Raw genomic sequence first — 13,460 nt, forward strand, 5'->3', positions numbered from 1 at the left:
GACTTACTTCTCTCGTACCTGTTTGAAGGCTCCTGCCTCTACCCATTTGGAAAAATAATCTGTTAATACTAACAAAAATCGTACCTTTCCTTTAGCTTGTGGCAATGGTCCCACGATATCCATCCCCCACTTCATGAATGGCCATGGAAAAATAATCGTATGTAATAGCTCTGCTGGGCGATGCATGTTATTGCCATATAGTTAGCATTTATCACACTTTGCCACAAAACTTTCTGCATCTTCTTCCATTTTCGGCCAGTAGTATCCTGCTCTAATTAAAGTCTTTACCAAGGATCTTCCTCCTGTGTGATTTCTACAATGTTCCTCGTGTACTTCTCTCATCATATATTTTGTCTGAGCAGGTCGGACGCATCTTGATAAAGGTCCCCCGAACATTTTTCGATATAAATTTTCTCGAATTAAGCAGTAACGAGCAGCTTTTCGTCAAAGTAACTGAGACTCTTTCTTGTCTTCAGGTAAGGTTCCATACTGCAGAAAATTAACAAATTCATTTCTCCAGTCCCAAGTTAAATTATTGAAATTTACCTCATTTTTATCTTGGTCGAGTGCTGAATGAAACAAATGTATTACGATAGCGTTTTCTGCATTTGCTATTTCCGTAACTGACATGAGATTCGCTAGTGCATCTGCTTCCGCATTCTCTTCCCTGGGTATTTGCATAATTTTTCATGTTTGAAATTGTCTTATCAATTCTCGTGTCTTTTCCAAATATTGCTGCATTCGTGCCTCTCTAGCTATATATGTCCCCTGCATTTGGTTAACTACCAGCTGGGAATCAGTTTTAATTATGATTTGCTCTATAGCCAATTCTCGTGCCAGTTCCAAACCTGCAATTACAGCCTCGTACTCTGCTCCATTATTAGTAATGGGATAGAATTTTATTGCTTGTATTATACTTTCTCCCGAAAGTGGGATTAAAACAATACCTAAACCTGCTCCTTTAACATTCGAGGAGCCATCAGTAAATAGAGTCCATATACATGGATTAGATCCGGTGAATACCTGTAGTTCCTTTTGTGTTTCAGGAACTATTTCTCTGCTAAAATCCGCTACAAAATCTGCTAAAATTTGTGATTTTATTGCAGTTCTAGGTTGGTACATAATATCATATTCACTGAGTTCTATAGCTCATTTAGCTAATCTTCCTAACAATTCTTGTTAATGTAGTATATTCCTTAGAGGGTAAGCAGTTATTACAGAGATAGGATGACATTAAAAATAAAGTCTCAACTTTCTAGATGCCATAACTAATGCTAAAGCAAGTTTTTCTAAGTGAGGATATCGAGTCTCAGCATCTAACAAAGATTTACTAACATAATAAATTGGAGATTGTTTACCTTTATCTTCTCGTACTAAAACCGCACTTACCGCCATTTCTGATACTGCGAGATAGACGAGTAGCCTTTCTCCATCCTTTGGTTTAGCTAGCAGGGTTGGATTTGACAAATATGCTTTTAAATTTTTAAGGGCTTGTTGACATTCATCAGTCCACTCAAACTGATTTTACTTTTTCAATACTGAAAAGAATTTAAAAATTTTCTCCGAAGATTTGGAAATAAATCTTCCCAAAGCTGCTATTCTCCCTGTCAGCCTTTGTACCTCTTTTTTGCTCGTGAGTATATCTGGAATTTCTTCAATGGCTTTGATCTGCGCAGGGTTCACTTCAATACCTCTGTTAGATACAAGAAAATCTAAAAACTTACCTGAAGCCATGCCGAAGGTACATTTTTCTGGATTTAATTTCGTATTATATTTGCGAAGAATTCCGAAGGTGCTTGAAAGGTGTTGAAAGTGATCTCCTGGTCGTGTAGATTTGACTAGCATATTATCGATATAGACTTCCATAGTCTTTTTCGGGTGTTCTTGAAATATTTTGGTCACCAATCTTTGATACGTGACCCCAGCGTTTTTCAACCCAAAAGGCATAACTTTGTAACAATAAGTCCCCCTATCTATAATAAATGAAGTTTTTTCCTCATCTAGGGGGTCCATCTTTATTTGATTATAACCTGAATATGCATCTAAAAAACTCAACAGCTCATGACCTGCGGTAGAATCAATCAATTAATCTATATGTGGTAAAGGGAATGAATCTTTGGGGCAAGCTTTATTTAAATTAGTATAATCTACGCAAACCCACCATTTTCTATTCTTTTTTAGAACTACCACAGTATTAGCTAACTATTTCAGGTATTTTACTTCCCGTATTGAACCGATTTTTGAAAGTTTTTGTACCTCATCCTGAATCACTTAATTTTTGAAAGAGTCTTGCTTCCTCTTCTTTTGCTTGACAGGTAGGTACGAGGGATCTTCATTCAGTTTATGGGTCATCTCCTCCGGAGGTATACCTGTCATATATGAATGCAACCAGGCAAAACAATCTACGTTAGCTTTTAAAAATTCAACAAACTTACCTCTCATTTCTGGGCTCAGCTTCGCTCCAATATAAATGTTTCGGTATGGCCATTGCTCGAATAGTACAACAACTTCGAGTTCTTCAATTGTTGTTTTGATGTTTTCATTCTCCTCTGGTTCTTGAATTGGTCTGAAATCTACATCTGTTTGCCTTGAGCCACTTTCAGCTGAGATTTGATTTACCACATCTTCGACGAGATTCTTGTTCGTATCTTCATTCATCGTGCGCGAATCTATCACTGAATTGATATTTTTAGAAACCTGTTGATCTCCTCGGATTTGCCGAATTCCCCATTGTGAAGGAAACTTAATGACTTGATGTAACGTAGATTGTACAACATCCATGTCATGAATCCATGGCCTCCCAAGAATCACATTATAAGCCATGTCTGTGTCTATTACTTGGAATTTCGTATCCTTGATAACTCCTTCTGCAAATATGGTAAGCACTATCTCCCCTTATGTAATAACGGTTGAATTATCGAATCCAGGTAAGGATCGTGCTTTTGGTACTATCTTGTCGCCCATTTGCATTTCATTCACCACTCTTAGAAGAATAATATTCACGGAGCTACCTGGATCAATCAAAACTCGTTTTACATTAGTATCATGTATAAGTAAAGATATTACCAGTGCATCATTGTGAGGGATTATCAAGCCATCTACATCTGCATCATCAAATATTATATTATCTTCTTCCAAAACTTGGCGAACTCACTTCCCGTGGGTCACAGTGAATTTTGACGTCTTTCTCGCAATTGTGTATGTTACACCATTGATTTCTTCCCCTCCGCTTATCACGTTAACTGTTCTTTTTAGAGACGGAGGTTTTGGAGGTTCTTGTCTATTTTTCATATAAGATTTCTTGCCTTTCTCGCTAAATAAGTCGGTTAAAAAAACTTATTTTAGCAAATGCTCTACTTCACCTTGTAATAATCTGCAATCCGCTATTTTATGGCCATGGTCATTATGAAACTCGCACCAGAAATCTGGATTTCTTCTGCCTGGGTTTGATCTCATTTCCTTTGGCCACCGCACCTTATCTCCCATACTCCTTAAAACAGCTACCAACTCAGATGTGCTAATATTGAAACTGTAATCACCAATCCTTGCATTCGTGTTGGTATCTCTATCACGTACATCTCGTTCTTTTCTGAACCCGGATGATGATCCCGCATTTCTGTTCCTCGATCTAGGGTCAGACCGTACATTTTCTGGTTTGGACCGTGAGTCCTACCCCGCGGGTCCTATATAAGGCTCGTACCTATTTTTACCGGACTTTTTTTCAGACTCTGACCGCCTTGAATTTATTCTTTCATCAACCCTTGACTGTGCGACGATGTCTTATTCAATCCGCAGCTTGGTGTTGTACCTGTTATATACATCATTCCATGTTGTAGCAGGGAATTCTCGTAAGCTTTCCTTGAGTCTTCTCATGGCTTCTAAGCTCTTTTCATTCAAATTACTTGCGAACGCCATGGCTGCCCAATTATCAGGTACTCGTGGAAGCATCATTCTTTCACATTGAAATCTATCCACAAATTCCCTAAGTAACTCAGTATCTCCTTGTTTTACCTTAAAGATATCTTCCATCCTTTTTTAAATTTTTTGAGCTCCCGAATGTGCTTTTATGAATAAATATGCAAGCTTAGCAAAAGAATCAATAGAATTTTCAGGTAAAAGAGAATATCATGTTAATTCCCCTTTTGTGAGTGTTTCTCTAAATATTTTGACCAAAACTGACTCAATTTCTTGTTTGGTCAAATCATTGCCTTTTACGCCTGTTGTGAATGCAGTTACGTGATCTCGTGGGTCAGTTGTTCTATCATATTTTGGGATGTCAGGCATTTTGAACTTCTTAGGAATGGGCAGTGGGGCCGCACTCGGCTTCCAAGGTTGTTGTGAATATTTATCGATATCCACTCCCTTAATCACATGTGATACGCCAGTATTTATTCTATGCGGTCGTTTTGCTCTTTCATCTGTTTCTACAAAGTTAGTACCAAATTTTGTAAATTAGAGTTATTTGGTGTACCTGACCTCCCATCACGTGATTGATTGGGAGTTCCCCCGCTTCCTGAATTGGCAAGCCCCGAGTGTGGATTTTCTATAGTTGTCGTATTATTTGGGAGAGGAGTTGGTGGTGCAGTTGTCAATCCCCTAACAAAAGCTTGGAGAGCATTGTTCACATGTCCAACGATCAATTGTTTTAAAGCATCTTGCTCGACAGTCTGCTCGTCTCCATGTTTTTTATTTGTGTGAGACGTGGATCTTTCAGGTGTTCATTCTCGAGAATGACGTGGAGATTCCTGTGGTGAAGGAATTGGAGGAGATCCTCCCTCCTGTTGGTTATTTTCGTTGACAGTTGACATGATTTGGTTGTGAGAAAGAAGGATTTGGAAAGTAAAATGATTATCAGATTCCCGGTAACGGAACTAATTTGTTTAACCAAAAAATAAGATCTTTAGTCAGCCTATTTTTAGAAGAACTCGGGTTACTGATAATCAAATAATTCCCTACTTCCTCAGTAATTTACTTAAAAGGAGATAAAGTTGACAAAAAGTAACTAAAAAGAAAGAATAATTGATTGTAATGAATAAGCAAGAGAAAGTGAATATATTTCGATAGTACTCCAAACGTGTCTTTACAAATGAGATTCTTCTCCCTTGTATAGGAGTTTACAAATATAACGTGTCCTCCTATTTATGGCGGAATCATTATGAGCTTTAACGACATTAATTGTCTGTTATAATTGGTAATCATAACTGTCTATGAAGATTTTGTAACGATTCTGATTCCCCTTCTTCATTAATTGTAGGTCCGTGAATCTTCCCTCTTTCCAGTCTTGATTCATTCCGCTCGTGCCTCTTCAGCAATTGTTTTAGGTTCGAACGTTGGTTCTCCATTATCTCGTGGGTGTTTGCCTCGTACCTCTTGCGCTTCATACATCTTTTAAACGAAATATGTCAGTTGTCATTTCCTCATTGTTCCGCGTATCATGCTCTGTCAGCTAAATATAATTCCACGTGTATCATTTATTTACCACCAATACAATCCCGGCACTAATTACCCCACCCCCTACAAGGTATAAGTTGTTCCGGTATTAATATTAATCCCGGGATAACTTATCTCAGGTTTGCTAACCAAACAAAATATTAAGGTGGTATTAAATTTTTATCCCAGCACTATTTGTACTTATACCTCATACCAAACGACCCCTAAGTTGAATTAGAATTGCCTTCAATGATACAAAGTTGTAGTACATAAAACGTTATAGAAATATGGTGAGTACTTATAGAAAGCATAAAGCAATATTAAAATTTTGTATTTTACCCAATATAATGAACTTTTATTTTTAATTATTTTTAATTTCATTATATGATAGTTCATTTAATTAACCTTTAAACAAATTCATATTGGAATAAACTTTTTAATGTCCAATCAAAGTAAGGCGGACTAGTCTTCTGCAATAATATAATTGTACCTTCTATTTTTTAAAGCTTGGATAACTGAAAGCGCTGTTCCCATAGCATTATGTAGGCTCAGCCTTCTCTGGATTGAATCTTCTTGTTTTTATATCACCAAGTTAGACCCCTAAAATGCTCGATACTTTAAGGTAGGAAAACCAATCCTCATTGCTTGTTCCTAAATCTTTTTTTTATCGCCTTATTTCATCACTGTTTTCTGTAGAGAATTGGGAAAAAAAAAAAAGAGAGAGTTTGATTGAAAAAGAACAAAGAAAAATATCAGAACTTAGGAAAAAAATTGAACTCTTGCTAGTGGTAATTCTCTATCTTGTTTGTGCTTTTAAAGATATTGGGATTTGAGAGCTTAAAGTGCTTAGGGAGGTGTATCCTACCCGTCTCACAACCTACATTACAACCAAAATAAAGTCCTACTTGATCCTTGACTGAATAATCTCAATTAGTAGAGTATTACACTACGGGCAAGTCTATGGTACATTCTCTGTGGCGCATGAATTTTATTTTTGAGAGTGAGTTAATTCTTTCTATCTTCAGTTCCTATTTGTTCTTGAATTTTATTGTGTATGGAACTACTGTCTATCTTTGGTGTGAGGGCACATGATTTGCGAATGAAAGGTAATGTCTTTGACCTCTGTGTTAGAGTAAGTGAGCGGGTTTTTTTGAGGTTAGGATATTATGATAGGGTGCTTAGTCTGCTTTAAATATTCTTGGCATGAGGCGTCAATAAAGTAGTCTGATAAGAAGGTCGTCTCTATGTGAAGTGCAGTTTGATTGCTCGAGGACGAGCAATGGTTTAAGTGTGGGGTATTGATGGTAGGCTAGAATCACGTGTTTTAGACGCATTTTATTTGTGTTTGAGCTTAAATGTTAGTGTATTGCACTTATTATGTGTTTTATGCCTTGTAGGAAGTGATTTCGAGTTAAGAAGATAATTCGGAACTAAATCGAACAAGTTGGAGCTTTGAAGTCTGAGTAAAAGCCCAAGGGATTAAACCGGAATCGCGTTCGGGGATCGGGAGCCAAGTCTGGATGTCAAAACGTGAAGAAAAGAATTTACTTTGTAAAAGTTGAATTGTCGCGCCGCACCATGCGGCACGGCAATGTAATGTTGCTTCTGCTTGTCAGAACCTGCTCTTTGAACTTCTCCACAAGCGCCTCGCATGGGGCGGTGCGAGGCGCGGTATGCCTGTGCAATTTTCTTTGAGTAATTGTCCTGTTTCGGCTTGGAAAAGGTAATTTCGCATGGGCCCACTCCTATAGGGTATAAATACATCAAAAAGGCATTTTTGAAGGGACTTTTGACCTTGGAAGCTTTGGGAGAGCATTGGAGGCAACAAGACACGGGATTCCATCATCTTTCCATCAATTCCATACGAGAGTTTGGATTGTAAAATTAGATTGATACTTTCTTATTCTTTAATTATAATTGTGATGACTTTCTCCGTGATTATAGAGGAATTTCCCTTAGGGTTTGGCGAATATGGTATTTTGGTAAATATTTGTGGATTTTAAAAATAGTTCATGCTTGAATTCGTTTATGGAGCTTTGAATTGTTGCAACTTTATTCATCAGTTTATTTAATTGAAAGAGGAATATCTTGGTAATTATCTTTGCATTATTTTGTTTGATTTAATTCATTGGTTCTCTTAAGTAATCGAAAGAGCTTGTTGAATTGTGATTAAATCGAGTTAGGAAAATATTCGAGAGACGTTTTCCTAAGGAGCAATCCATCAACGCATGCTTGCATACTTCACAGTGCTTATATTAGTTCATCTCGTAGAGTTAAGATTTAACCGAGAGAGGAGTCTTGACTACACGTTTAAACTAATCATCGAGTGAACTCGTGAGAATCATTAGAACATTAGAGTGAATTAAACTAGAGTTAAATCCCAAATAGTTATCTTGCACCTATCATGCCAACCCCTTATTCCTCACATTGATAAGAAACCAACTTTGCGATTCTCTAATTCCTTGCTGTCAATTGTCAATTGCTTTATTTTAGTAGTTAAACTTAGTTCATAATCTATTAACTCAAGTGTTGATCCTCTTGAATAGCAATCAAACTAAAAATTACTCGAACATTGTTTAAAACCAATCCATGTGGAGACGATATTATACTATACTATTTTTGATTAGCGAGCATCAATTTCGTGTTGTGTTTTGCGCTCGTCATGTGTCATCTAAATTGAAAAAAAGGGAATATAATATATGCCCTCTATAATAACACTTCACTATAACAATCAAAAAATATCGGAACAAACGAGGCTGTTATAGAGAGATTTGACTGTAATTGCAACAGCTTCTCCTCTGTCATTTTTTAGATGACTGCAAATCCATCTCAACATCCCCATGTCTACGACATTTATCTTGTATATATGTTGAACCCGAGATACAAGAACTAAGCTCACATAGGAATAGGATATCTGTTGAGGATTATTAAGATGTTAGGGAGCTGAAAAACAACACTTGATATTGCAGCTGAAGGATATAGATGAGGTTGCTATCTGATTAAAGCTGGCACTTGTGTTTTTGTACCTAAAGGGAACTAATTCTTGACTTATTTTGCCATTTTCACAGTAAGTCAGGAAGGTTTGTCTGGAATAACAAGGTCAAACAGAGGTAAATTAATTTGTCACAATCTGGTAATGCAAACCTGATGATAAATATCTCTTGCATTACACAGTTCTTGATCTACTGATTTAAGTCGCCAAAGGATTCAGTTAATCAATCATTTCGTCGGAACCACACATTTCCAGAACCTAGTTTTACTATTATATCACTCCCTACTACTACTATTCAAGAAAACAGCTAGGTATCTTCAACTGCTGATGAAATAGATTCACACAGTAGCATCTACATTCTGAAAAATAGCGCGGCAGATATTATGGATTTAATTTTTCAAAAAAAAAAAGAAAGTGAAATAATAGGTTGCCTTCTCACTGAACCCCTCCCTGGCAAAAATATCTCACAGATATTCGTCTTTTGTTGGGGGAGGGATATCTGAAAAGAAGAGAGTAGGATGGCCTGATGAGGAAAGAAAGAATACAAGGATTGATAAAATAACGTTTGAAGCTTTCAAGAACGACTAGTCCGGATGTATTTCAGAAACCTTAGCAATTGCAAAACGAAATATGACAGAAGTTGAGATGAATTTTAGTTAGTTGTTCTAAGAAAATAATTTGAATGGAGATATGCAAATAAACAGTTCTCAATAATATGATGGTAAAAGGTTCTATTTTGTACTCTAAAAAGAAAAGATCACATTTATACTATACGACGCTTACCTCATATAACATCATAAGGCGTTCAATAAGAAACTGACAAAAGCTCCATCGTGCAAAAGCTGACTTCGGCCACTGAATTCACATCTCCATTACCTTCATTCTTCAAAGAAGGTTGACACACAGATGACAACACCGAGCAAACTAGTTGGATTTCCTGAAGAGACCGACCAAACAGGATTGCGACTTTACAGTCCCAAACTATCACTTGTAATTAGAAATTTTCATGAGAATGTGAGATTGTATTTAAATCTTAATACTGTGTAATTGAAAGAGACGTACCTATATAAATCAACCATATTGCCGAACCTGACCCTCCCTGTTGCCAATAAATGAAAAATAGGGAATAAATAACAAGCTTCAATGTTACTGTTTTATTTCGCAGACACCAAATCTGCAGTATCACCCAATATCTCAAACAACCAGAGAAATGTGGGGTGGGGGTGGGGGTGGGGATCTGAGCAATCTCAGGTCTTTTATCGCTCTCCTGTGCGTATCTGCTCTTATTTCCCAGAGGCTCAAAATTGTTCTATGTATTTTCAGCCTTTTCACAAGCATGACATTAATGGAATGATTTTCTATGTATAAGAATTTATTAGAAACCATATAAAACATGCGAAACAACAGGACACACCCAAGAAATAGAAAAGATGAACCACAGGCAGAGAAATGATGTTTCCAAAGTTTAACTTTCTATATCAAACTCAGAAATCCATAGATAAACTGTTACAAAAATAAAATCAATCTTCATATGATCCATGAACAAAAGTGGAATTAACAAACACCTAAGCGAGGTATGTACCGTTTTCACTTAGTTATCTACCCTCGGACTTGACCAATTGAGAGAAAACCCTACTCATGGAAACACCAGAGAGATCATCCAAATTTGGTGATTCGATTCGAGCAGCAGAAGCACCAGCATCAACATGACTGAAATCATTGACTTGTGGAGAGAGCTCGCCGATAAGGATGGTACTGTTTTCTTCAGGATCATCTTGAATGACAGCCTCTTGAAGTTGAAGTGCATACTCCAGATTCCAAAGCACATCGCCCATTGATGGTCTGTCAACACCAAAATCAGCTAAGCATTTCTCTGCCGTTTCTCCAAACTTCCTGAGGGAATCTGGTCTAATTTTGCCTTTAAGATTGGGATCTATGATTTGTTCCAATTGTCCTTTCTTCTGCCACTTCATTGCCCATTCAGCTAAGTTGACCATCTCCCTCGGAAGAGATGGATCTATGACAGGCCTAGCACAAAGAACTTCGAATAAAACAACACCAAAAGAATAAACATCAGATTTTTCTGTGAGCTGTTGCCTTCTAAAATATTCAGGATCTAGGTAGCCAAAGCTTCCTTTCACGGCTGTGCTAACATGGGTTTGATCAAGCTCAGGCCCTGTCTTCGATAGGCCAAAATCAGCAACTTTTGCCATAAAACTCTCGTCAAGTAATATGTTTGCAGACTTGACATCACGATGTATAACAGCTTTAGCGTAACCAGTATGAAGGTAGTGTAGACCTCTAGCTGACCCGATGCATATCTCCAGCCTTTGCTTCCAGCTCATACTCGGGAGATCTGAACCATACAAATGGCTCTTGAGGGTCCCATTCTCCATGTACTCATAAACTAGAATCATCTCATTTTTTTCATCACAGTATCCCATCAATGAAACAAGATGCCGATGGCGGAACTGAGAAAGCATCTCAATTTCCGTTCGGAACTCTGCAAGACCTTGTTGGGACTTGGGATTACCCCTTTTCACAGCCACCTTCGTGCCATCACACAAAACACCCCTGTATACCTTCCCAAAGCCACCTATTCCAATGACCAAACTCTCGTCGAAGTTGCTAGTTGCTTCCAGCAAAGCTGGAAACGGAACGCGATAACTCAAGTTTGAAGCAGCACTTATGGTTGTTCCGTTTGAATACTTGCTTCCCATGGTGTGCGAATTGCCACCATTAACAGATAACGGAATCCAGATTTTTGACTGGGCAAGCTTTTCCTGCTTTTTCCTTCTATGCATGCAAAATAAGATGCCAACCATCAGCAAAATAAGTGGTACGCCTACACTCACACCCACGATCACTCCAACATTCTTCTTTGCCCTTGAACTAGGGTTAGTAGGAATAGAAGCTACCTGACTAAGGCTGCCCTGAGAATTATTCAACTTCAGAAGTTCCAGTCCATTTAGAAAGGCGTCAGGAAAACCACTCCTAGGGGACGGGCCAACACTAATGTTAAGCCTGTTACTTTTAGCGGGTGGAGTAACATAATCGTTGAAAGAAGCTGTGGCCAAAAAGCCCTGAACTTTCTGACCAGGATCAAAATCATTAGCCACGTTCCAGGAGTTGACATAAATGTTAAATAGCAGCTGATTGGCAGCTGTACTCACTATGTCGCAGAAGTGTAATCGAATGAAATATTGGAAGCCAGGTTCCACATCGAATGTCCAGGTCACATTAAAATTAGCATTCGGATCATTACCAGTATCAGCCACATTCATCTTACTACAAGTACCATAAACTGTCGGTGGTGCAATATCTGGTGTTGCTCCATCCTGTGGATATTTCACAGAAGCAATCTTATTTATCGACTTAGCAGAACTCGGCTGCGTCAAGAAACTTTGATCAGTAACCCAAGTTCTCCAAAGTGTATCATTATCAAATGACACCAGCGATCCGCCCATGTTTACCCTTGCAACTGTTTCGAGAGCCTGTGCATACATACCACTAAATGTCCCAGCTGGACTAATGGTGGAGGCATCATCAGTAATAAGGATATCAGGTACAGAGACAACTTCCAAAGCATTTACATATGCAAACGAATAACTCAAGGGAGAGATCGTGATCACAAGGTCCCTCGAGGTCACGTTAACAGAAAATTCTTTGACAGTAACATTTTTGGGGGTGAAATTGCCAAGAAGAACATTCTGTTGAGTGGAAACAGAGAAAGTTGCTTTGCTCATATCATATTCTTGGTAAACAAACGGATAAAAATAAAGGCGGATCCAATGCCTCCCAACTTGGCTGATTGGGAATTTATAGCTAGATTGTTGAGTGAAAATTCTAGCAGTTTGATAAAGAGGTGAATCATCAGCTTTTGTAATTGAATTTGAAGGGGTATCAGCCAATATGTTTTGTGAAGTTGAAAGAAACTTAGCAGCTGATTTATCAGCCATAAAAACCCTATTACCAACATTAGTATCCTTATTTGATCCACAATCTATTAAGAAATTATCAGCAGGATCAAAACCAGAAACACACAAAACTCCCAACACCAATAAAAACAAACTCTTCACTAACAATCCAAAATCCCAAGTTTCCTTCATCATTCAAATCCCAAAAAAAGACACAAACTTTGATCTAAAACCAACAGTTCTTGAAAAGTAACAGTAACACAAAGAACTAAATATCACCTATTTCACCCTATAAGCTAAAGAAACAGCAGCAGAAGGGTAAAGATGTCACCTTTTTTAATCAAATCAGCTCCAAGATTGAGAAAAAAGAGAACCCCAGATCAGTAATGAACAAATAGAAGTCAAATTAGCAGAAATTTTCTTGAGGGGTACCAAAGAACATATTTTTCAGATACAAAGAAGACAAGAAAATGATTTATTTTTTTCAGGTACATTAACAGCCTAAATCTAGCTAAGAACAGGCAGGTTAGATGCTTTAGCTGAATAGACTACCCCAGATACAAACAAAATAATAGAATTTTAAATCAAGAAAATAAAACTTTTTTTTTGCTCAATAATATACAAATTATCTAGTGTGAACACTAGTAATTCATATGAATATATCTTTTGAGGGTTTTTTTGCGGGGGGTGGGGGGTGGGGGGAGGGGGTTGACCTCTTTTGAAGAGTATAGAGCAGCACTTTCAGGGACAGTGAAGAGGAGAGAGAAAATAAGGTGCATAAGTGTGAAACAGTAACAGGCGATATTTATTTACAGGAGTAAAGAGTTACGGGGAGTGTAATAAAATACAAATAAAGAAGATAGCTCAATTAGTGGAGCATTTCACTCTTTGTTTTAAAACATTATTTTTTAAAATTAAAAAATAAAAACGACATCAAAATTTTAACGAATCAAAGAAATCAGATAGCTCAATTTGTGGACCAATTCACCCGTTGTTTTAATACAGTATTTTTTAAAATTAAAAAACAAAAACCATTCGTGGACATTAAAATTTTAATGGATCAAGCCCGTATAAAATTTGGATTAAATCCTTATTTATTAGGGTTGCTTGAAGGCTACTCT

The 13,460-nt window shown here is 37.4% G+C and overlaps 1 protein-coding gene across 8 annotated transcripts; it reads right to left on the bottom strand.

Moving 5' to 3' along the window:
* Nucleotides 1–5,035: 5,035 nt before the first annotated feature.
* Nucleotides 5,036–12,993, bottom strand: LOC104084463 (receptor-like protein kinase HERK 1). Of its 8 annotated transcripts, XR_011412291.1 has the most exons (5): nucleotides 10,005–12,993; nucleotides 9,485–9,521; nucleotides 9,206–9,409; nucleotides 5,921–6,120; nucleotides 5,036–5,385 (listed from the first exon to the last, which is right to left on the bottom strand). XR_011412291.1 is itself a non-coding variant. In XM_033652994.2 (2 exons), exon 1 carries the CDS (start codon nucleotides 12,532–12,534, stop codon nucleotides 10,018–10,020), a length of 2,517 nt encoding a protein of 838 aa, XP_033508885.1. In that variant the 5' UTR covers nucleotides 12,535–12,993; the 3' UTR covers nucleotides 9,761–9,780; nucleotides 10,005–10,017. The 8 variants fall into 8 exon arrangements, 1 of the variants encoding a protein (XP_033508885.1); XR_004503836.2 differs by lacking the exon at nucleotides 5,921–6,120; XR_004503835.2 differs by lacking the exons at nucleotides 5,036–5,385; nucleotides 5,921–6,120 and adding an exon at nucleotides 8,119–8,344.
* Nucleotides 12,994–13,460: the final 467 nt, after the last annotated feature.

Source organism: Nicotiana tomentosiformis, chromosome 11 (assembly GCF_000390325.3).
Source record: "Nicotiana tomentosiformis chromosome 11, ASM39032v3, whole genome shotgun sequence".
Lineage (NCBI taxonomy): Eukaryota > Viridiplantae > Streptophyta > Magnoliopsida > Solanales > Solanaceae > Nicotiana > Nicotiana tomentosiformis.